General features: G+C 41.0%; 1 protein-coding gene across 2 annotated transcripts; it reads right to left on the reverse strand.

Annotated features, from left to right (window-relative positions):
• Positions 1-24,377, reverse strand: baiap2l1a (BAR/IMD domain containing adaptor protein 2 like 1a). Of its 2 annotated transcripts, XM_056430549.1 has the most exons (14): positions 24,180-24,377; positions 22,151-22,226; positions 21,936-22,022; positions 13,075-13,136; positions 12,166-12,237; positions 11,125-11,259; positions 7,984-8,136; positions 7,752-7,895; positions 7,148-7,271; positions 5,988-6,216; positions 3,644-3,700; positions 3,399-3,546; positions 1,459-1,499; positions 1-1,315 (listed from the first exon to the last, which is right to left on the reverse strand). In XM_056430549.1, exons 1-14 carry the CDS (start codon positions 24,231-24,233, stop codon positions 1,243-1,245), a joined length of 1,455 nt encoding a protein of 484 aa, XP_056286524.1. In that variant the 5' UTR covers positions 24,234-24,377; the 3' UTR covers positions 1-1,242. The 2 variants fall into 2 exon arrangements, with proteins under 2 accessions (XP_056286524.1, XP_056286526.1); XM_056430551.1 differs by lacking the exon at positions 1,459-1,499.
• Between the last annotated feature and the right edge of the window lie 1,385 nt (positions 24,378-25,762).

Consider the following 25,762-nt stretch of genomic DNA (forward strand, 5'->3'; position numbering starts at 1 on the left):
CAACTTTTACTCTACCTTGTTTTATTGAGAGAAAAAGACAACACAGAGGCAATAACTATGATGGCTTCACTTACACACACTCGTGGGTCTACGAGGATCAATCAACGGTTTCATCGTCACTTCCTCATCACACGTTTACATTCTTGTCAAGCAAAAACATAAAAACAAAGTGTTTTACAAAACAGTTAATACTTTAAAAACAACAAACCACTTTATTCATACAATGCAATGTGTCTCCCAGTAAGGTCGATTTTTATTTTGTATAAGCTGTGCATCGTACACAGAATCCACCTTAAACAATCAGTGAAACCATGAGGAGTGAAAAAAGGTCATTGCCCATTTAAAATACAGCAGTCAGGTTAAAATAATCTTCAGATCATGAGCACGGTGGCTATCGTATTCAAAAGAATATTAAATTAATCACAGAATGGACTACTCCACACATATCTTCTATTTAAATATCATACAAAGTGTCTATAAATAGCCTTACTACTCGAATGACAAACCCCCTTTCCCCCAACACGGTCACTCTCCCTTCATTCTCACAACCTTTCTATATCATAATGCCTCTTAAGAAAAGAAAAGACACAAATAATTATGACAAAAACAGAAATGATGATATATTCTTGGCAAGTCAGGGAGGGCGGCCTGGATGCTGGTCTTCCTTGGCAGCATTGAGTCAATCTGGATCTCTTCATTCTCTATGAAAACGCTGTCTGAGTGTCTCTTTTCGGGTTTCATCTCCTTGTTAGCGCGTCAGTAGAAATTCCATCGGTGTGTGTGGGACCATCAGATGCACAATGAGCCCCAATAGCTTTATCCTGGCCCCATTCAAAGTATTTACAGTCAGTAACTACCCATCTATACACTGCAGTAGGTCGTTATCATGGTGTGGTGGCTCATCAACATTTTCTTTTTGGGGTGAATTCTTAGTTTTGAAAGCAAAATATTTGCCTTACAAAAGAATATTTGAATTCCGGCTTCTTCGTGTGTGTGTCGATTGCAATATTTCCTTGTCGTTGCTCGTGTAGAACACACGCGCTGGCGCAGTCAGACACACGTGTGCCAAGAAATAATGGGTTCCTTTAATAGAGCAGACTGGTACTGAGAGCGAGACAAGCATGCAGGCCGGTGAGATGACGGGTCGGGGGGATATTAAGTGTGTCGCAGGGGTCAAATATCGCAATGACCCCCCCCCCCCCTGAAAGGCATGACAGCGGTGAACAATCCTCGTCTGATGTGCTAGACGTTCGGTGCTGATCTGTCATTGGTGACTGTCGGTCTCAGCTTGATTGTGGCGAATGGATTCCCTCCTCTGCGGGAAGAAACAACAAAAAGTGGGAAAAAATATGATACGACGCCTTCAAAATTCATCGTGATGCGGTCGTCAACCGGAGTTTAATTACCAAACGCACAAACACCCCCATGAGTTTTGGTTAGTCGTGTTAGGTGACTCACCCTAGAAAGGAAGGCGTTGCGGTCCCATTGACTAAAGAAACCTGCTGGCAAAGAAGCACACAAGAACAACAAAAAAGACCCTTCAAGATCTAGTGGACCAAGAGAAGTAACACACACGACATCCAACGTGTACCACCAACAGTCACCACACAACCACACCCTCCCTCTGGTTATGGAGAAAGTCAGTGTTGTCAGACTGGTTTGTTAAGATGCCCCCCCCCCCCCTACTCCCCCTCCCCTTCTTTGACATGTACTTAAACTACATGTTAACCTCAGACCTCATCTAGTCTGGAATCTCGATGATCTAGAAAGGCTGCATGGCGAGCGACACACACACTCCTCTTTTTCCCCCCTCTCACCTGAGGACAATGATAATCATGTCACCCTCCACAGAGCCGAGAGAGGAGGGGAGGAGGGGAGGAGGGAAGGGGGGGGCGAATGAAGCTGGAGAACATACACACTGTGCCTGACCTCTGCGAGGCTACTGTGGAGCACATTTGCTTTTAAAATGTTGTGAAGAACGTTCGTAGAGGAGCTACAGTTTGAAAATATTTCAACCTATAGGAGTTTAATTAGTGTCCGATGTTGTTTTTCCAGGTATTTAAAGTAGCATCATGAACTGAATGTAGTAGATTTTGTTTTATTGTATTTTTCAGATGCAAATCTTTATTATTTACGCCTGTGAAGCTTCTCAGAATGGTGGCGTTGCATTCGTTAATAATTGCAGTAAACTAAACATTAACCTGCTCAACCATTGGAGAGCAGACGATATCTGAACATGCCGCCTCAGCAATTTAGACTTGTATTCTCTCAATTCAGCCAATCAAGAAGCACCTCTTCTAGTCATGGTTGATCACTGCCTTAAAAAAAACTCTTATATTCATAATTTTTAGGAATATATGACGATTATAACAACATTTCAACTTGGTGTTGTTGTTGTTTTTCTTTCCGTTAAGCTCCGCCTTTGACCCACAGTCCCAACAACAAACCTGACGAGCACAGCCGGCCTTCAGCCCTCTGGACACGCTGTGAAAGGCAGGCAAGGGTTCTTGTATGTGGCCTTATCAATGCTAGGCTATGTTTTTTGTAAAAAAAATTTTTATGTTGAATCACTAGAGGATAAGATGAGCAAAGGAAGATTTTTTTTTTTAAAGCACTGCGATCCCGATTGGAAAGGTACATCCCTCACTGTGGTTTATTTCACGGTGAAGGCCTGAGGCAGCAGATACAAAGGACACTGCGTACAGTCACAGCAGCGAGGAAGGTGATGATGAGGGAGAAAGAAGTGTGCTTGGGCTCGTCTGCCGGCTGGACATTCACAGTGTAGGCACAAAAAAATGAATTGTGTCTCTACCCTCTTGTCCTTGTAACTCTCCTTCTCCTCTAACCTCTCCATTCCTCTAACGGCAGGCTGGCAGCATCTCTCCATTCTTGTTTCACACTACTTGTCTTTTACGTCTCGATACAGTTACTTCAGGAGAAATAATAGCTTTAACGCTCACATATCCTTTGCGGAAGTAGTTGTCTCGATAAATATATAACATGTTTCCTTGATGGTGATGGGAATTGAGGCGTGTATCTGACTCTTAAGGGTGTGGAGGTAATTACTTTGCAGCAAGGAGGTGTTGATAAGATGCCATTAGTCAGACGAACAGTTGGACTTTCCTATTTACAAATCCAACAGGTACGCACCCAACATGAGCTTTCATTGCTGGTAATATTCAGGCCACCTGGGGAACATGAATCCAAATCCTATACTCTCCTCTCCTCTGCATCTCACAGTAGAGCGCTTCAACGTGATTAAAGCTTTTCATTTTTAGGAGAGATGAAAGGTGGATTAAAGGGATAAATAGTGTCTAGTTAATCACATCCACACAAAGATAAAAAAACAGATGACATGTGGTTAGTTAGTAGATGCTTATTGAGGTGCCGGTGTTGACCTTGTTCTGTGGCGAGGGCGTCGAAAAGGCCGCCGGGCGAGAAAAGGAGCCGTCGCCGTAATCTGCCGGCGGCAGCAACACCGGCTCCTCCTCGTCCTGCTCCTGCAGGCTGGCCACACTCGGACTCCGCACCGGCGTGCCGAGATTGCTGCAAACACACACACACACGTGAGATGTTCAGGTACAGCTGTTAAAAATAAATCATTGATTCTCTAACCCCCCCGCATGTTGTAATGTTTTCTTACCTGTTGGATATCACCGGTTCAGTATGTCTGCAGTAAGATGAGGGAAACCAGCCCCGCCTAGCAACAGCGATAAACACACCATAATGTCATAAAACAATATTAAATAAATATATCAAATCTGTATTCTTCAATGATTACTTGTTATCTTTCATGTAATATAAGAAGGGGAAGAGATATTGATGTCATGTAACTCTTGGCAAAAAAAGCTAATAAGTTTACTTCCTAAAACTTGAAGCTATTTAGCAATATTATAACCAAACATTGGATTTACAAGAACAGGATTAACCAGAAAGATTCAAACCAGATTCTAGTGGCAAACTTTTACACACATAACAACTATGCCAAAACAGGTTTCTCTTGCATAATTAGAGAAGGTTGGGTCATGTGACAACACAATAATACATCTCACAATCTATTCCACTACGAGGATGATTGACACTTTTAAAATATGCTAATTTGAAGGATGTAAAAAAACTGTCACTGACTTTCACCATTCTGTGTACTTAGAGCATATTAGTTGCTACACACAGCACACTTGAATGAGACGTTCATATAATATTTGTCATGCAGACAGTTGTTGTTCACTAAGACCCAGAAAGCTCTGAGTCTCGTTCGGGGGGAAGAAATATGGCTTATTGCAAAGACGGACGAATGCACTGGATTTGTTGCTAGGAGACGGAATGTCATGTGATTTATCCCAACGTGTCCTCGTCTTTGTAAACCAGCGCCGGCTGCATCACGACAAATTTCCCCTTGGGGATTAATAAAGTATATATCTATCTATCTATCTATCTATTAAATCCACTTTAAACCCAAAGGCTCTTCACAACAAACAGGACAGGCGCGGGCCGCAGATAAGGCCTTTGTTTATTAATGAGTTTCAAATAGTCGAGCACGATGTAATCCACTCGCTTGAGTTATGAGTAAGTGATCTATAGCGAGCAGTTTAAGACCACTAATTACACAGGCTACTCAATGGATTTCTGCTGCTGCAGCTTCATATATACACACATTCCTTGTCAGGGAAGAACATTTCACTTTCTGGAGGTGAGATGGAGTCAAAGCCGCTGCTCTGAGGGGCAATTTAAACTTCAGTAGCTTTTTTTTAGCTCGACATATTCATTTCCTTCACTCGTCATCATGAGCCGGGGTGAGGGAAAATTAGGAAAAAGGGAAAATCGATTCAGGAAAATATACAAGACCAGATGCCTCTTTATATGTGTGTGTTTCTGCTGCATCCGGATGTTTGTGTGTGTGTGTGTGTGTGTGTGTGTGTGGTGTTGTTGGGAAGGGTGAGAGAGTGAGAGAGAGCGACTGACATGTGGAACATACCTGACATACTTTGTGTACCTAAGCATTGATGTATTATCACAACTCAATATAAACAAACACAAAGCGAGCAAAGAAGCTTCTATCTCAAGTTATGTGAAAAATGTGTGTCGGTGCTGCTGAGTACATTTCCTCGTGCGGGTGTGCCAAAGGTTTGGGAGGAATTAAAAGTTCCTATTCCACATTTCCGGATTGCGTTCATTTTAAGTTTCGTAAGACTAAAAAAGCCCTGTGATCCTATTTAAGATTAAAGTCACGTGAAAAAAGCAAAATCAACTATGTTTAAGTCTGTGTCACAGATTGATTACTTAGATGGCAGATGATTAACCATTTGGTTGGATTAGGGAGTATTTATGGTATTTACAGCAGTGTATGTGGGATCAAAGCAAAAATAAACTGTGTGTGTTATTGGTAATGAAGAGTCATGTTGGTGGTCTCTCGCACAGAGGATTACACTGTATCAAACCATACTATTGATTAGGATCATCCATAATGGGGTATATATATGGATGGACGAAGAGCAAAACCTCCTAAAAAATGCACTAAAACAAAACTTGTTGTTTTCCTGCTGCAGAATGCTATGTGTTAGGATACCCAATACAGCATACAAAATACAAAAAACACAAACAAAACACACACAGTGCTCATAGGAGGGTTTCCCCCTCCTTTTTCCTGGATCATTATGCAGATAGGAGGTTTTGCACTTTGGCCATCGATATGCTGTTTTCATGTTTTGTTGTAAATAAGAAAAAGATGGAATCATGAGACTTTAAAACTGCAGACGCTGAGATGGATATGAAAAAATTGGCAGACCAAAATGAACAGCATGAGACGACATTGGACTCATATTTCCAGAACGTGAGCGGAGGAGTCATTTAGCCATCCTCACATCCCTAGTCTCGCCTATAGCCAGATGTATCTCCACTAAAGAAAGGTCTGGCTCCACACATTATCATCATGGTATCAGGTATAGGGTAATAAAATGTCTGAATAATGAAACCAGTGGAAAACGTACTGCTGTGTCTTCTCCAGCTCTCCGTACAACCATCCGTCCTTCTCCTCCTGGATGAGCAGGGTGATGGTATCGCCCTCTTCGAAGCTGAGGAGCGTTTCGTTGTTGCCCGCCGTGTGGGGGAAGATGGTCCTAACTCTGGGCCTCCTGCCCACGTTGAGACCGGACGACTGGGACGTAGACAGGCTGGACAGGCTGACCTCTCCGAGACTGCCCTGGTCTGGAGGAGATTCTAGATGGATGACATCAGTTACATCTGTCAAAACTTGAAAATCAAAAAAGGCAATTTAAAGCAATGTTACATAAAGCAGTAGTTTGAAATTTTGAGAAAGGGTGTTGTTCCATCTTCAAATAAAGGCCAGCCGTTTCCCCCTGTTTCAAGTCTCTTTGTTAAGCTAAGCTAACAGGCTGCTAGCTTCCATTTACTCCACAGATTGTCACTGTTGTTTTATATTGTACATAAATGTTGTTATTCTGTTGTCCTCAATGTCTTTTTTATATTTGTCCTATTGGTAAACTAGAATGGGCACTCGGCAGAGCGCATACCTTCGCATATCACAAGATTGGGCATTGAATTATGAACTTAAAAATTGACCGTGCTATAGGTAAAAAGAAGATTTGGACCTTTTCATGACCTTGATCTTGACCTTTGACCCGATCAATCCCAAAATCTAATCAAATGGTCCCCGGATAATAACCAATCATCCCACCAAATGTCATGCGGTTCGGTTTAATACTTTTTGACTTATGCGAATAACACGCACGCACGCAAGCACACATACAAATACACGGCGATCAAAACATAACCTTACGCATTTTCAATGGGAAGGTAATTAGTATATTTCATGTAGATGTAGCTACGATGAGAGTGTAAATGAAACCGGAGTCAAATTCCATGTAGGCCTATATGCACACATACATGGCCAATAAAGCTGATTCTGATTCTGAAATAGGAGAGTGGTATTCATCCATCTCTACACCATGAGGGCATTTCCCAAAAAATTCCCAAAACTTCCAACACAATTTCAGTTTGTGCTATTTTTTTAAAACTGTTTGTTTCACGTCATTTTTTGTATGTTGTCCTTTCTGTGGACCCCAGGAAGATTAGCGGCCGCTAAGGCGTCAGTTAACAGGGATACAGTTAATAAACTAAACTAAACTACCTGAGTTGTGGTCTGACGTGGGGCTGAAGGGAATCTGGCGCTCTGGGTTGAACATGTTGGCAAGCGGACTGATCTGGGCCTTCAGTTGCGGGGCTGGAGGAGGCACCCTTGACTCCACGTTGTTCTGAGTGGATGAAGAAGAATATAATTAACAGATGCAAAGATATGAAGCCAGACATAATGACATTATAACAAGTATTTCCCCTAAAAAATCAGGGTAAAGTCTGTGTCATGGCAATGAGTTTATAATAGCCAGCACGGTAATTGAAACTGAATGTGTGCCTCTTACGTAGCAATAAATATCCACACAAAACAACAATCAGGGCACTTTAAAAGAGCAACAGGAGCATGTGCAGGATTTCCCCATGGACATCAGAGACAACCGATATGAGCAACAGATATCAGCACCGTTGCAAGATAAAAGACTTCAGGGCATGTCTTGTCAACACGGTTTATTCATATGTGATTTTTGGAATGCTTTTATCTGAAGCATCTTACAGTAAGATGAGTGTTTGAAGATAGGGATGAAAAGCAACACATGATAAGAGAATACAGCTCATGATATGATATTACGAAATGTAGCCATAACAGCCACAAGACTCACCCTGTTGTAATGTTCAACCAGAGGCATTGGCGTTGGAGCGGGGGACAACTCCTCTATCATGGTGGTCACCGTGTCCGGCACGTCGGTGATTTCACTGCACTTTTCCTGCCAGCTGGGGAGCTGCACAGTCAGCATCTCTTTGGCCTGGAAACACCAGAGAAAGACAGATGTGAAACAGTCCATTATTGTAGGGGTTCTGACTATGTAGAGTTCCCTCTCTCTCTGTGCTTACTTTCTCATGGAAGTTGCTGATTTGATAGGAGAACATGCAATGTTTGTCCACCAGGAAGCAGAAGCGTCTCTTTTCTTCTATTAGGGCCTCTCTGCAGCCATGAGCGATGAACTTCTGCATGTCCATCTGGCGCGACGAAATGGTCTCCACATACTGCAGACGGGGGCAGAGAGGACAGCAACGTTTAATAACCCGTCACGTTTCAAATGAGCAAATGAGTGAGAGATTGTAGTTTACTATTTAGTATAAGTGACCACAAAGACAATAAACAATACAATAAACCAGAGCAAGGTGTTTCTCTCACTGCTTCATCAGTCTGACAAGAAGGTAGAATGGGCCTGAATCAGTTAGATGGTGAGAAATAAATATTAACAATAAAATAATTAAATATAATTGGAAAAACTAGAAACACACAGGAAAACACAAAGGAAAAAATAGAAGAACAATTATTTAGAGGACAGTAAAATAAAAATTAATAATATAATTTAAAATACAATAGAACAGTCATTAAAAATAATAGAAACTAAGAAAATAAAATTATAATAAATGTGTTAAAAATAACTTTTCTTTTCCCTTAATTTCCATGTATTTCCTTTTTGATTTACCTTTTTTTGTTTTTAATTTATTTACAATTAATTTAGTGAAAATATTTTTTTTAATAGTCTTTTTTTTTACTACATGTCCATCTTTCATTGGCCAGAGTCTCCAGCCGTGAACCTCCACAGAGAAGCGGTTAGGGTTGTTAATGTGTTGCTTTAACTCTCTAAGGAGTAAAAGTGAACTCTGTGGTTCGCAACTTAATGCTTGTGCGCTCGCCGCGAGAAATAGTCACAAACCTCGGCACTAATGAGCTTGTAATCGATGTCTCTGAACTTAGCGACGAGTCTATTTGCGTGTCCTGCTGCTCGTGGATTGATCTCAGCTCTTCAGACACACCTTCCTCACGGAGAACGATTCTGCCAGTAACACACTGCAGACATGCCACTGGGCCTCATGTAAGACATATAAGTCCTTTACAATTACTTCTCAACCCCCTATTTTATTCTACACCCACTCCCTTTATAGCATCTGTCCCATTTTGCCCAGGTTGTCATGGTGACGGTTAAAGGTGCCTCTGTCAGAGACCCACATCTATACTGGTCTGGTCTCTTTCTCTCTCCACGATAGCCGCTCAGACCCTGACGCAAAGGCTCTTGATTTTCCCCATTTCCCATTTCGTCGTCGAGCCGAGAGAGCAGAAAGACAAAAGACTGAGCTCATCATCTTGGAGGATCCTTGTCTCCTTTCTAGTGTCATCTTTAATCAGATAATGGGGGAAAAAGACACTTCTGAGAGAGAAAGAGTATCTTTAAAAACTTCCCATGCAGAGACAAACAAGGAGACTGATTCTGATGTTAACGGCAGAGGAAGAAAGACACAGCGCGTTCACAACCTGCAATCACTTCTTGATTTTTCAATCAAAAGATTCGTTGAGCAATTCCATCGAAGAAAACCGCGGACCAGGCAAACACATCCATCATCAGAAGTGAGGACACGAAGCCAGTCGATAAATGAAAACGCGAGGCAGACAGGAATTATTGCTCGTGGCTTCGCCGTCTCGACTTCATCTCAACGCATTGATTTACAAAGCAAATTGCTGTCTGAGGTGTTAAGATTGCTTGTTGGTAGCGGACAGCGGGAGGTAAACAGCCGATAATGTGCACCGATCATGTGAAAGCAGACACAATACACTCAGGGTCACTGCACACCACAAGCAATGGTGGCGTCAACAATGACTAAACCTTCAAGGCCAAGCCTGTGTGTGTGTGTGTGTGTGTGTGTGTGTGCGTGCGTGCTCCTAGTCACTTGGCAGCGACACTTGTTTTTGTGTTATGCAAAAGACTTTATAATATATTATATTATATTATTTCACACTGCAGACTGTCTGCTTGGAAATATTTACTTTGCATTTCCTGTCCATTGTACACTGCCGAAGGTACAATTCTACCTCCTGATGGGTGAGAATGAAAGTTGTTTTCTGGACAATATCCAAATGTTAATTTTAAATATTGTGTATTTATGGTCCATTATGTGTGTCATGTATCCACTGAGACACACTTGTTATGTTTGTTATGAGCTAAATTCTAGAGCCAGAATGCTAATATGCTCACAATCACATGTGAAAACGCGGTATAATCTTAGATTGTTAGCGTGTCAGCATGCTAGCGTTTGCTAACTAGCGCTATGCGGTGTGTTGGGAACCGGTTTTGGGTGTTGCTCTTCAGCTTCAATCAAATCCACCGAGGGCAGAGAAGTGTAAATTCCAAACAATGAAACTGATTGAGCACCTAAAAGGTTTCTAATGCAGCCCTAGCAGCTCATGCTGCTGGATGATGTAACTATCCAGTTGCATTTTAGGACAAACTACAAGAAAAGAACTATTTGTTCAAGATTCAATTCAATTAAATTCTGTTTATTTTATATAGCCCAATATCACAAACTACCAATGTGCCTCAGAGGGCTTAAACAATCTGTACACATACGACATCCCTGACCTTTGACCTCACATCGGATCAGAAAAAAACTCCCAATGATGATCCCAACTATGACCTGGATCTCGGCGTGGTCTGGGCCTGTGTGTCTGCATACATGTGAGCAATCATGCACGCGTTAGTGCACATTTTGGGTGTGTACGCCTTTAAAATAAAAACACAATGTTCCGTCTATATTTGAACATAATTCTCTCGTTCAGCTGCGTGCAGAAACAGACAATCTGCAAACAGCTATAGGCGTGGTGGCACCTTTGATGGTCATATTCCCTTGTTCTATCCAGAATTGAGGGGAAAAAAGCTTTTTAAAGAGGTATCGAGAGTTCACTCATCAAAGACGTGAAATTAAAGTATAACCGGAAAGCAAAAATCTGCAATTGCAGTTCCACAAAGTCTCCCACACCTCCTACTTTCTTCTTGGTATGCGATTATGATGACGATTGTCTCGGCCACATCTCTCCACACCGTCACATGAATTCTACAGGTGTCATATTCTTTTTTTCTCGGGCATCAGAGCGTGAGCGTGCGACAGCACACAAGGTATGAGTCGTGCTTTGGTTCGAAGGACAAAAACAAGTTGAGGTGGCGTTGTGGGTTTTGGTTCCGCTCTCACCTCGTTCTCTTTGATCTCGTACTTGGACGAGTGCTTCCCCTGGCTTTTCTTCCGGAGCTTCTTCAGGTCCGTCTGCGAGCGCTCCAGGGAGTCCTGCTTCACCTTGTGCTCCGACTGGTAGCGCTTGAACGTGGCCTGCAGTTGCGTTCGACAAGGGAGAGATGAGACAAGTGAGCAGGTTGCAGTTTCCATCACACAAATATCCCTCACGGAACCTTAAGATGCAGTCTAATTGGTCAATCTAATCCTATCAGCGATGGTAAAAAGGCATGTATGTATATACAATACCGTTCGAAAGTTTGGGGTCACTTAGAAATGTCCTTATTTTTCAAAAAAGCACTGTTTTTTTCAATGAAGATAACATTAAATTAATCATAAATATGATATGATATGATATTCCTTTATTCGTCCCACAGTGGAGACATTTCAAAAATCACAGCAGCAGTGCACATCAGAGCATCAATGAAAATAAATATAAAACACAAAACTAAATACTAAAAAATAAATACTAATACTAAATACTAAATATACAGGGGGGAAATTAAGTAAAGTGCTGAGTAAAGTGCCGAGTTTGCCAGGATCTCCAGCGGTCTACTGCAGTTTGTTGTGCAGCCTGACAAATACACTCTCTACATAGTTAATGTGGTAAATGACTATTCTCTGGTGTTTAATGAAGTCTCTACAGAGGTGTATAGAGGCCCATCTCCAGTGTTCTAATGGTACATTGTGTTATCGCCTTAAAAGACTAACGGAGGGGTATAAAACCCTTGAAAACCCTTTTTATGTGAGCGCAGCTGAAAACAGTTATGCTGGTGAGAGAAGTTATAAAACTGGCCTTCCTTTGAGCCATAAGTTTGAAGAACTAAATTAATATTTCAAATAAAAATCATGATTTATAACCTCGTCAATGTCTTGACTATATTTTATATTAATTTTGCAATTCATTTGATAAATAAAAGTGTGAATTTTCATGGAAAACACAAAATTGTCTGAGTGAACCCAACATTTTGAACGGTAGTGTATGTATATGATTACACTTACATTCATGTATTTCACATCCATGTCTGTCTTCTTCTCCAGCTCTAGAATAATCTCTCTGTGGAACGTCTTGAACTGCAGAAAGAGAGAGAGAGAGAGAACGTACACACCTTAACACACTTGCGACACACTTTCACGCCATTCTAAACTCAATGTACAGTTCAGTGGCATGGCTCAACGGAGACGCCGCGATAAGAGAGGGGAGTTGACCTGGTGGAATGCGTGATAATGGGCTTCTGAGAGGATTGGTTCTCAATCAGGGAAATCTAATCAGCTTGTTATGGTTAAAGATTTACAACTTTCCCCTCACGCGGATACATAACGATCAGCCCAGGGTTGAAACGGTTTAGATTTTCTGCGTAAGAGCATGTGCTTGTTTCCAAAAGGGACTGAATGTCGTGTTTCAGCTGTCAGCATATTCAAGCACTTTACTTCTTGTCACTAGCATGGCATTTGGGGCATTTCACCCCGAGGCAGCAGAGTCGGGAGAGGATTCTGTTGGGTTTTCCGCCCTTTGCAAAACTCTCTTTCACATTTTGTTTAAACCAATTAGAACTCTCTAATATGTTAAGAATGAGCACACAAGGTGAAAGAGGTGAGCTGTACAGAAAGGGTAGGGTATCAAATGGCAGATCTCTGTCTGTTATGTGAAATGTAATATGTCAGAAAGACAATTGGGGACTTAAAAGGCTCAACAGGGGACTTTAAATGACATAATTGCGACACAAGAAAGGCTCCGTCTTGTTTCATTCTTCAGATCCATCAAGTTGACAGACTAAGGGAACAATGGCCGTATTCTAAATTTTTCGTACTGTCAACAAAATCCCGTCTTTCTATTTTCTTTGTACAAAACGCCACTCAAACATCAGTAATCTGTGCATTTGTCGCGGACTACTTCCAAAGGCTACTCACGTTCTCTTCCATTTCATTGTAGACCTTCCTGTGGGCCTCTGAGATCTCCATCAGAACCACACCTAGAAATACATCAGGACATTTGTTTAGGATCAGATATCAATACAAAGAAAGAGAAACTCTTTGAATGTATGGTTGTTTTTGTATTCTGACCAGGGACAAAATATATTTTTTGTTGTGTTGTTGTGAGTTACATACATAACTCATCGTTAAACCACAATGTGCTTTGTCACATTTACATATTTTATATATGCGTTCATGTGTTAATTTGGGAGCTTAAGGGGCGTCGCCCACTGCGTTGTTTTGTTTTCCCGGAAACGGAGCCGAGCTAGCCGTTGCCCCCCGTTTCCAGTCTTTGTGCTAAGCTAAGCTAACTAGCCTCATATTTACTATACAGACAATGAGAGGGGTATCAATACTCTCATCTTACTCCTGGCAAGAAAAGTGCAATGTTTCAACTGTAAGTATTCCTTGAAGAAAGGCATGGTGACACCACACATACACATCCACCGCACACAAACAAGAATACACCACACAACGCAGATTCGGAGGAAAAAATATGTCATTTATGAATACTTTGCGTAATAACCCAACAAAGGTTTTTTTTTTTCATCGGGCCTTGCGTACATCTTTACAGCTCTTATTTTACAGATGACTTAGCTCCTTTCAATATTTGAACAGCTGTCAATAAGTAATCCCTATGAAGCGTTGTAGTATTGTGCGCTCAGATACAGAACAGTCTCCATTCACGGCATAGACAGAGCAGCATCTGACACACGACAATGGGAGGGAGTCGATACTGTAAACAGGAGTGGACAATCGTAGCTAAGCAGATTATAGCGATCACAATGGGGTGAAATCTAGACTCCAGGTTTACTATAGGATGCCGCGTTTCTGGTGAAACCTGCAACAAGAAATTGCATGTGATAGAGTCACCACTAGGGGAAAAGTCAAGTTTTTTTGAACAGCTTCAGAAAGGCAAAGGTGTTGGGTTCACTTTGTGATTTTTAGGTCAAATTAATCTCTAGAAGCTGCCCCCATGTTTGCACCTAAACACACATTTGGACCCAACACCTGACATTCCTCCCTGCACGCCTCCAACTCGAGGGGGGGGCAAACAAACGTAATGGCCCACGGTTACAGAGCCGTACTCCCCGTGATCCAGCAGGCAGCGTCCAGCTACAACAACATTGCCCTCTGAAGGTCACCAGAACGTACTGGTAAATGCATGCCTTTGTGCTTCGAGGGGGCTCATAGGGCTGTTTGTACAAGCCCAACAACGGACTGCGATGGAAGGGGGAGGCTGAGAAAGGCCAGGGGGGGGGGGGGGTCAAAGAGGCTGTTGTGCACCTGCAGATTTTCACCTTTGGGTTTAACGAGGTGTGGACGCCTGCTAGTGGGAGGGTCAAATGCTGCAGAGCGCATTGGTGAATCGTGGTTCTGTCATACGAGAGTGAGCAAAAGCACCGGGTTGTGAAGAAGTAAGAAAACTGATGGAATTAAAGTGTGAGATTTGAAGGTGTAACTTTATTTCTCGCCAAAGTGTGAATACAAAACTAGTTTTTAGCATCTACTGGGCTTCTGGACTGCGATTCAAGCTTTTTCTAACGTTATCTAATCTCATATCTGTTTCAGGCTATTTGTTCCCCTTTGAGGATTTCAAGTACCAAGACAATCTGATTTTACATCGACGATTTGCGCAATGTGCACATGTTTAGTTTTTTTCACGCATTAAAGGGTTGATAAGAGATCCTTGTGGGAAACTAGAATATCCACCATTCACTCACATGACTTATTGCTTACTGAGTTATGAACACGCCTGACTCTCTCCTCTTTGAATCATGTCGTTTGGTCGTCAGAGCTTTAAGCCTGTCGAAATGAAGACGTTAGGGTTAAAATATTCATAATCCAGGTGTGCTGTCAACCGCAGGTAAAAGTGAAGACCGAAAAAGCTTTAAAAACTATGAATAAAAGACATTTATTTGGCTTTATGCAACCTGTATCTAATGCCTGTTTTACAAGACTGCACATAGGATGCAGAGATTTCGACATGCTCAACCGGTGATGCCATTTATGTTCTGGGAGTGCCCGGTGCCAACACTTGACTATGCGGAGTTAGCTAAGCAAGTTGAAGACACGCGATGACGTCGGCGGGGCAAACACTGGTGACTGAACCCCCCGGTGGCTCCTGTTCTCAACCTCGCCCTTTATTTTGAAATCTTTCCCTTTTTCTTGAGGTTTACTCCTCTATCCGAGTGCAAGCGACGTCTGAGTCAGTGCCCAACTTGGCAGCGCCTACATCGGTCATGGGTGTTGCGCAACGATCTTATCACGAGATGCATCACTGGGCTTGTCTGCGCAGATCTGCGGTGTGTGTGTATGTGTGTGTGTGTGGAAAATATGCAGCCACCTCCTTTGTGACTCAGGATGAAAAGGTATTTCAATTGCACACATTCCAGTGCAGGTGGGGAGACACTTATCAGGAAGTTGCCCATGATGAGCTATTCCCTTCCTGTGTTATCATCATGATGTCTCTTTGTTAAGTGTTGAATGGGAACTAATGGGAATGTGACAGTGGTCAGGCGCTGGACTCTGGACTCGCTGTATAAACAACCAACCCAGAACCACTCGAGGTAGATCGAGTTGAAAGCTGTCAGATCAGCTGATGAATGCCCCCCTGATGTGATACTGTTTTGTAAAATGCTATTTTTAAGTTTGACAATGAACTGAAACTCAACTTTAAACTTGGAGAGAAAAAATGTGAACGTATTTATGAACTGAGAAAACCCTTTTCTGCTGATGAAGATCATGTAATATGATCATAAGCTCAGGAGAGGCTCATTAATGAACATCGACATGCTGAACTAACGTCTGCATTACTTAGACGTCGCTTACACAACCTTATTCAATTAATAACGATTAATACGTCAAGTATGACCAAAAAAATCTAAAACAATTTTTGTCGAGCAATGTTGAAAGAAAATCCCATGACAGCTTGAATAATTTGTCATTTCATCAATAGTTTTACATTGAAATCACCAGAGAAAAAATGAATTATCAAACTAATTGCTGACCATTTTGTGTGTCAATCGACTTCACGCACACGCAAACAGCGCCCTGCAGTTATTACGACCAATATAAGACGCCACCATGGATATGGATCATCTTATTTCTCAGGCTGCTGATGATCAAAAGCCATCTATTTTTGGTTTGTCGTCATTTATTATTGTTTATTGATCGGAGCGTCTCAGTCTACTGTGTAGATCAGTGTCTGTGACAGCTTCCTTAACACAGAGCGATGGCCGGCAGTCACACGCGGCACACGACATAATCCGTTACTAAACCTCATAAGAATAACTGCAGCCTCGAGCATCGGTATAAATCTCTCTTTACTTAGTCCAACAAACTGAAGGCAAACCTCATCACTTTAAAAACGGCCTATTTGTGTCAAAAGTTCCAGAGACGGTGATTTTCTCGAAATACTAAAAGCCCATAAACGACTTCAGATGCCAAGCCAGCGAAGGAGGGACTTGTGTGATATTTGTGTGAGAGGACCAATGCGTGACTGGATTGTAGATGCTCCCGCCATCATAGTTTGTTGAGCGGTAAGTGATCATCTTTAGAGGTCCCTTGGGGGAAACTCCAAGTGTACAAGGAGCCTTTATTTTAATAGTAGATGCAGAGATGCTTAACATCTGGGATCCTTAGCGACCTGTCGTCATAACTCAACCTCCCCCCTCCTGTATTTGTTTTCAACAGTCTCGGCCTGGTTTTGGTGGAAACCATCTGTGTCTGTGTGATATTTTTGGTGGCACAGATACATTTATGCCATATGGTCCAGCTAATTGTCCCAAGCAGCTGCCCAAAAACTTCTATCACGAGTCTTCACGACCAGAGCAGATACCACTTATTTCTTATTTTAAAGGTTTTAAAGTAATCGTTCAACATTTTGGGAAAAATACTCACTTCCTCACTTCCCTGCCGAGTAGATGAGAAGATCGATACCACTTTGAAGTCTGTATGCTAAGTAGATCTAAGTAAGGAGCCGAGATACCGTTATCTTGGCGGTGTGTGTATATATATATATATATATATATATATATACGTGTGTATATAAGAATTTTGAGGACACGGATTTCCTGCCGCTGTCCAAGAGTAAAAATATGACTTATGTCATAACGAGAATTCATTTTGGTTCAAAATGCACAAAAATGATGCATCTGATTCATTCTAAGAAAAGCACATTTAACATATAAACTGCATTATTCCTGAGTGAACCCGGCTCGTGCCAGGAAGAAGGCATTAGAGGTTCTTAGACTAACTCTGTTATTGTTTTTTGGAGCCAGGACGAATGAGTCTGCTCCTCAGGTGTTCTTAGACGCAAACTATAACTCAGGGAGAGAAATGAAGGGACGTGTGTACCTTCGTTCACATTTAGGAACAATTTAGGGTTCCCTGATGTTTGTGGTGATCGTTAAAAAAAAGATAAATGGCCCATCGTGCACTGATGACGCCGGCAAAAATGGTTTGTTGTGTCTAGAGAGCCAAAAAACGGTCCCGTGAAAGAGCTCTAAGCCAGATGTTGGAAATGTCCCAATCTCTTTTCATCTACACAATCAACCTCCCACGGAATAAATAGCTCCTCTAAAAAGCCAAAATCTGTCACAGAAGCTATCGGGAGAGGAAAAACTCTCTAAAATCCTCGTTCTCTGGGGAGAAGAAATTGCTTCGGCTGACATTACCTCTTTCTCTCTCATGGTGACAAGTGTACTTACCTACAATATTTAAAAAATAACTATTTTGACGGAGGCTCGGCGAACGAAGAAAAGGTGCAAGGGGTGGGGGACGTTGCTATTCTTTCCCCGGTAACATTACCGGTCCCTGAATACCTGCTGCTTTTCAGAGTGGAATGGCAACTCCCCGTGGAGTCCGGTCATGGCCTCATGGACAGGAAGTTTCTAAATGGACACCCACGAAAACTATGGCTTTTAAATATGGCATAGCAGCCATGGCATTTTTATTATTCTTATTATAAATATATAAATGTCATATAAATGTCACTGATGTCATGCTATAATCGTGTGTAATTTTACATATGAAACTAGTTTTAAAGTGACCTTTGCCAAACAGCGGCGACTGGGGCCTCAAGAACTGATGGCACACTTTCTGTTTACTTCCTTTTTCTTTTAAAAGAACACACAATGGTACCCATTATTTTATTTATTTTGACCTATCACTTTAGCCACCATTAGCTACACAGCAATATAATTTAGCTAACATTAGCCACCATGTATTGAATCTATAATGTTTCAAGTTATTATTTCTTAACATGGAATTAAAGGTACTTTTAATGTGTACGTTATTATTTCTTAACATGGTAATAAAGATACTTTTAATTTGTAAGAGTTATTATTTCTTAACATGGTATTAAAGGTACTTTTAATGTGTAAGTTATTATTTCTTAACATGGTAATAAAGATATTTTTAATCTGTAATAGTTATTATTTGTTAACAAGGTAATAAAGGTACTTTTAATTTGTAAGAGTTATTATTTCTTAACATGGTAATAAATGTACTTTTAATTTGTAAGAGTTATTATTTCTTAACATGGTAATAAAGGTACTTTTAATTAATTTCCAAGTTATTATTTCTTAACATGGTAATAAAGATACTTTTAATGTGTAAGTTATTATTTCTTAACATGGTAATAAAGATATTTTTAATTTGTAATAGTTATTATTTGTTAACAAGGTAATAAAGTAAGTTTTAATTTGTAAGAGTTATTATTTTTTAACATGGTAATAAAGGTACTTTTTTGTTATTCTTAAATATTTGCGGTAATTACTATAGGGGTATCAGCCCATGACAGAATCACAGATGGAAGAGCAGGGAAGATGGTTATTTGGGTCTCCATTTCCTGGTTTTACTTTTGGATAATAAAGCGACTCTGATGAAGTAACTATTTTAAAAGGAAGTATGCTTTTGTTTTTTTTAAAGTCATAAATAACGAGCTCAAACAGCAAAGGTTCTAGGTGTTTTAACTCATTGTCTCCATTCACTCGTGACTTCTTTACTTCGTCCACTTTCACCTCCATTGTGAAGTTGAAGGGGAGAATTAGCAGCTCGGCATGAAGTACAAGCCTCAGGTAACTTTCTGCGAATGCTTGCCAACTACCGTGACGCAAGTTGTTTTTACACCACACCATTCACAGAGGGAGGAGGGAAAAAACTGAATTCTGAAATCTCTTTCCATGTGTCTGCAGTGGAGATTCAGTCCTACCAACACAGTCATGCATTTGCTATTTCATCGTTGACAGTGGTGCAGTTTAAAAATGAATGATGCTCCATTATCGGACTTTTATGACTAAATCAAGCATCCAACGGTCAGAGATGTGAATGATTAATGATTCACTCGTGGCGACGATAAACCATCGTAAATCCTGAAGTTAAAGAGCCATCCTCTCTTGGAGTCTGTACATTTAAATATAATAAATTATAAATCATCATGGCCTCATGTATGTTTCTATGTATGCATACAGCACAGATTTTTTTAATAAGTAGATGTTTGTCTCTTTTCATGCAGTTTGAGTCTCCGCTGGCCTCCACAGACAGACGGAGGTTTTGGTGAGACCGATGGGGGAACGGGGGTCGGTGAGGAGGACAGTCTCCTCTTGTCTTGCTGTTTGCTCAGCGTGTTTACTGCTCTGCTCGCTGCAACGTGTGAGACGATTCCCACCGCCTCAACGTCGTCCAGGCCGAGCCCAGACTCTCAAGCACCTTTTTTTACTCAAAGACGTTTAAGTGTTTTTCGATGGATACTCGCTATAAATACACCCGATTCATCCGCTTCATCTGTTCTTTAAAGGATCAGAATCAGAATCAGACAAATTTATTCGCTAAGTGTGTTAGACACACGAAGAATCTGACTTGGCGGCTGGTGTGTACACATTAGTCAGACAAACAAAACAACAACAATCAAAAGTCAACATATAAGATAAAAAAGCAATGAAAAAAAAACAGTTTATGAGGGGACCCGGGGCTCTGTTCATGAGGGTCACTGGGTCAGTGGGTTATTTTCTTTCGGTGTTTTTCTTCTCCTCAAATATGCTGTGAGATGTACATGCTACAATGTTAAAGCTGCAGACTTTCCATGTGTTCAAAAGCAAAGATGGCGGAGCATCTCGCATGTGAAGTACATCCACCTTGTTGTTCTTGGCAAACGGTCTAAATGTCACCGGCAAACCGTGTAACCGTAAATATACTTTTGAGTTTGCCGAATATTTTTGGCTAATCGGCACCAAGAGGCCTGTTAGTCTACTAATAGTTAATAAGAAAGCTCTTTTTTTTAGTGGCACTAATTCAAAATGTAATCGTTCTGACTGACAGGAGAAAGGTGATGCTCGTGGGTCTGTCACTTTAGCATTGTGAAACATATTCTTCCTCGCGGTTTTCATTTTCCGTACGCTAATACTGCGCCATTGTTCGTCCATGTTGCTTTGTTTTCCTACTTCCTTATTCCTTTATTTACATTTTCACCAAACGTGACACACTCATCTTCTCACTGTTGCACAATGGCATCTCTGTGAAAATCACCTCACCTAGTCTGACATTTCATATACTTTTGTTTATGACTGGAGGTGATGCAAATGCCATAAAAAAAGAGAGCTTACAACACATATTATTCACTGGGGTGACCATTTTTCTCTTAAAAAAGACCCCGAGCTGAATAACAAAGCATTATTCATTAATGTCCAAAGCCCTACTCTGATTCTCTGCATGTCCAATGCATTAGCACTTGAATTAATGAGCAATACAGCATATTACTATATATGAATTACTCGTAATAGCACTAATTTTCAATCCCTGGATGAAGTAGATCAGGTGCGAATGTGAGAGCTAATAGAATAATTGGAGATGAGTCTCATGGGGGATAAAAGAACAACCTGTGCAGGCTTTCTGGCTGCTTCAGAGAACAGGCCGAGGAAGCGCTAATCAGAGCGAGCGTGAGAGCAGACTGTGATGAAATGCTAATGCTACTGTGCCACAAGGGCTCCTTTGATGTTATTTACAGATGTTTGCATAATTGACTTGCATGCAGGCAAAATGTGGCGTATGGTGGTGTCTCTTTCATCATTTTCATGGTGACTTTAGGAATCGGTTCAACTTTTTTTTGACAAACACGCTTTCTTGCTAAGAGTTTAGATGAGATGGTTGAAACCACTCCTGTTAGCTTAGCTCAGCGTAAAGTCTGGAGTAAGCCCGACTCTGTCACAAAATGTGCCGACCGGCGCCTCTAAACCTCACTTATTACCGGATATCCGTAATGCAGATGTTGTTACATTCAAAGAGATTCAGGCGAGCGGTTCTATTTATGCTAAGCTAGGATAGCTGCTAGCTGTATGTAGCTTTATATTTACCGCACCGACATGAGAGTGGCGTCGTTCTCCAAGTCTGACTCTCGCGATTCTATTTATGCTAAGCTAAGATACCTGCTAGCTGTATGTAGCTTTATATTTACCGTAGGCTACCGACATGAGAATGGCGTCGTTCTCCAAGTCTGACTCTCGCGATTCTATTTATGCTAAGCTAAGATACCTGCTAGCTGTATGTAGCTTTATGTTTACCGTACCGACATGAGAGTGGCGTCGTTCTTCACGTCTGACTCTCGGTAAAGAAAAGTTGATACGTAGGCTACGCTTTCCAAGATACCATAAACATAAAAGCAAGGCGATGAATCACTATCTTTTTCCAGCTTCACCTCCAAGACACTTGCATATGGATATCTCCCCCCTCCCTCCCCACACACACTTGAGATTCCCCTCACTGTAGGTGGATTGAACCTGGACTTGCATTAGACTCACCGAGCTCTCTGGAGACTGGAGACACGATAGCAGTCTCTCCGACCTTTGACAATGCATCAAAATAGGCCTTCCCAGCTAGAGTCATCGCTGCATGGGAGACACAGGCAAACATTGTCTAGTTACCGGCTGCTGACACCGAGGTACACAGGAGGTCAAATTCAAAGTTTGCATTAAGACGTATAGGTCATCGGGTGTCATCATAAAGCTGTGTTTACCTGTGACGGATTTCTCATAGTTCTTCCCGAGGTTGACCAGATTCCTCAGGCCCGGGTTGAACTGCTCCATCACATTCTGGGGGGTAAAAAAGAGTAGAGATTGAGGGGTTGAAGAGATAAACAACTCTTATTGTATTCCTCATCTAGAAAACAGTTTTGCACATCATTTTTCACATTCATTTACTCTAATTATTTTTTATTTGCCAAGAATAACACATTATCGTGAGGCTATTTTTGCGGGAGTGGGAGGAGAAAATAAACACATGAAAACAAGAGCGAGTGTTTGGCGCTGTGGCTCTATAAATATCAGCGTGTCAGAACAATAAAACGTTCAATCTTTAACTTGACCCCTCACACATGCTTTACAACTCCCTTATAAGAGCGAAATCCCACACAAAGTGGCAGCTCATTGCAGTGTGAGTCTCATCGCTCCCTCCCGTCTCTCATTTAAATGCCTCAACAATCAAGTGCCGTTCACCTCCCTGTCTCCATTCCCCTGGCACGCCCTCCATACAACAATGACCTGCAGGTATGACTTTACATGAAGGAAAAACAAACGAGCACAGGAGGAGAGGGAAAAGGGGAAACAGGTTCCTAGGTTTCTTTTTTCTCTCTCTCTCTCTCTCTCTGCCAGCTGAAACTGTGGCACACTGTTAACTACATGTTTCAATCTCTCTCTCTCTCTCTCTTTCTCTCTCTCTCCCAGCTGAAACTGTGGCACACTGTTGACTAGGTATGGTTTTATCTCTCTCTCTCTCTCGCTCTCTCACACACACACGCACACACAGACAAAACACACACTCTGTATTGCTAATCCAGCCAGGACAATACATATTCATATAAATCTAAGTATATAATTACATTTAAACTTCAACCCAAATCAAAAAAATAACTTTTTAACTTTGAGTCAAAACTTTCTTCGTTTTGGATTTTGAAGTAATTTGGTCATTAAAAAAGTATTAAAAGTCCCCCCTCCCCCCCAGTCATACTCTCACCTGTTTATCACGCGAGAGTGTAAACTTGATTGGATTATTCTAGCCCGACTAATCAAGATGGATCCCGCGTGATTAGAGGACTTTTGATCAGATGACGTCATGTCCATTGACAAGCGAGAGCAGGTTGATTGATGAGCGAGTATCACTCATCACACGTCACGCAGACAGGTGGGGCTATGACTACCACATTTTAATCTTAATGAGGCATTTCCTGGTTGAATTAATTAAACATTAAAATTAAATTAAAATATAAGATACAACAAAACAACTTTATTCCGCCGGTAAATACAGAATGGGTCCTTAATGGGAAGAGATCGGTCCCAATAAAAACGCTCACACGCACTATAACTGTCTCTAACGCATTTATATAGTGTTATTATTGTTATTGGGGTTAAATAACCACCCCGGCCACAAACTGTTCACCCTTCTACCGTCAGGCAGGCGATACCGCAGTATCAAGTGCCGCACAAACAGACTGAGGGACAGCTTCTTCAGTCAGGCCATCAGGCTGCTGAACAAGGACTGAGACCCTCATTAACACTATACACCAGAACATATTCTGTGAATATCTATGGCCATGGTGTATATTTTATTACATTGTTTTATATATATATATTGTATATATATATTGTATGTATATACATATATATATATATTGTCTCAAAAAAGTGTATATTTTATTACATTGTTTATATATATATATTGTCATGATGTATATTCTATTACATTGTTTTATATATATATATTGTTAATACTTTCTTCTTTTTTGTGTGGATATTGTATAGTTTATTCTCATTCTTATTCTTTTTTTAGTCTGCTACTGCTGTCGGGTGTTTTGCACATAAGAATTTCACAAACCGATTATACTTGTATAAAAGGGGATGTGACAATAAAAACTTGAAACTTGAAACTGAAACTTGAAAATGCAACACAAATTAATTAAAAAACAACGAATAAAAAACCACGCCCCCCCCCAAACAGAGATATATCCATCCATTATCGATTATTATATAATGATTTGCCATAGGACTCACCTTGTATGTAGTTTCAGTCAGCTTGCTCACATCATCCGGAGCCCGAGACATCATCTCAGTTTCCTCAAAGCCCACAAGTCAGAACAAAAAGTAAGAAATAAAGACAAATACAGATGTCGCTTGGTAATCCAGGTGTTCGATCCCAATAAACCAAATCCCTGGTTCCTGCTCCCTGTGAGCACAGAGAGCGGCGCACTGACTGACTGACTGACGCACTGACCGGGACGCACACAGAGAGACTTCCCGGTGAGTTTACGGGCTCACGTGGAGGGCGGAGCTTGAGGGAGGTGCCCCGTGACGTCACGATACGTGTTATCGGAATTGAAGTTGTCACGTGGGGAAGTGACTCTAGGGTGTCTCTTGTTAGAAAATATGTTTATTAAGGTGCGACTCAACTTGGCACATGTGTTGTGGTGCCGACGTGCGATGCTCCAGTTGGCCGGAGGGGGGCGCTAATCCATGTAGTGGTGGAAGGTCCTTTATTGTAATATTATAAAGTAAAAGCAACGGTGATTCAATACAAACCAATACTCCATTGCAACACATTCGGAGCAGTGATATGTAAGTATTTACTCATGAATAATTGGTTTTATTATCCCATGGGATTATCAATGATGCAAGAACAGTCGACGTGGAACCAGATTAAATGACATCATAAACCTCTATTAAATTGTTTCCTCAAAGGGCATTGGACATTATCATATTAAATATATAAAGTCACTAACTGTGGGGTTCAATTTCCTTCTGAAACTAAAACTAAACGTACTTTCCACCACTGAGTTCACAATAAAGTCCCACCGGAATACAACATAGTGTTTTTCACGTGTGAAATGTTTTTTTTAATATCTGATGAGATATTAAGATGTATCAAGAAGCTATAGGTAAATGTCAATAAAACTTGAGGATAAGTTAATTACATGGTTCGACATTTACTGTCAAATATGACTGATATCAGAATATCCGGCTTTTTATGAGACTTTAAGGCAACCATAATTGGGGTAAAGGTACACAACCCACTTCTCATGGTAATTATTCATATAATAATAATATAAGAAGAAGAAGAAGAAGAAGTGCTGTGCTCCCATGCAATTAATGAAATATAGACATGAGTTGTCTGCTCACCCCAAAGTATAGCTTCACTATAGCAAGACAAAACATGTATCTATTATATAGCCTATATTTTGAAAGATTGTATACATACAATTATTTTATTTTTGTTATATATAAGAGAGAAAAAAGGGTAATCATGCCAACTTTTCCAAATGAAATCTGAATACAAGCCGACACCAAATGTTAATGTATTTCTATGATACAGACTAATTTAAGAATAGTCCCCATGAGTCTCTTTTTTGCTTGAACCTTTAGTTGTCAGCACCACCATGTGGATATCAACGCACCTCCACTGTCCTTATTAACTATACAGGTGTTATTATTTATTTTACAGGGGCCACATCTCAGAAAGACGCCCCTCATCTTCACATAAAATGTTCCCTGGCCGGAGCCTCCGTCACAGACAGGAGGATTGTTGCTCCGTCAGCCACGTGATTGAAACGCATGGTGACAATTTCAAGCCTGTAGAGCTT

The sequence above is a fragment of the Pseudoliparis swirei genome, chromosome 13 (assembly GCF_029220125.1).
Source record: "Pseudoliparis swirei isolate HS2019 ecotype Mariana Trench chromosome 13, NWPU_hadal_v1, whole genome shotgun sequence".
In the NCBI taxonomy this organism is placed as follows: domain Eukaryota; kingdom Metazoa; phylum Chordata; class Actinopteri; order Perciformes; family Liparidae; genus Pseudoliparis; species Pseudoliparis swirei.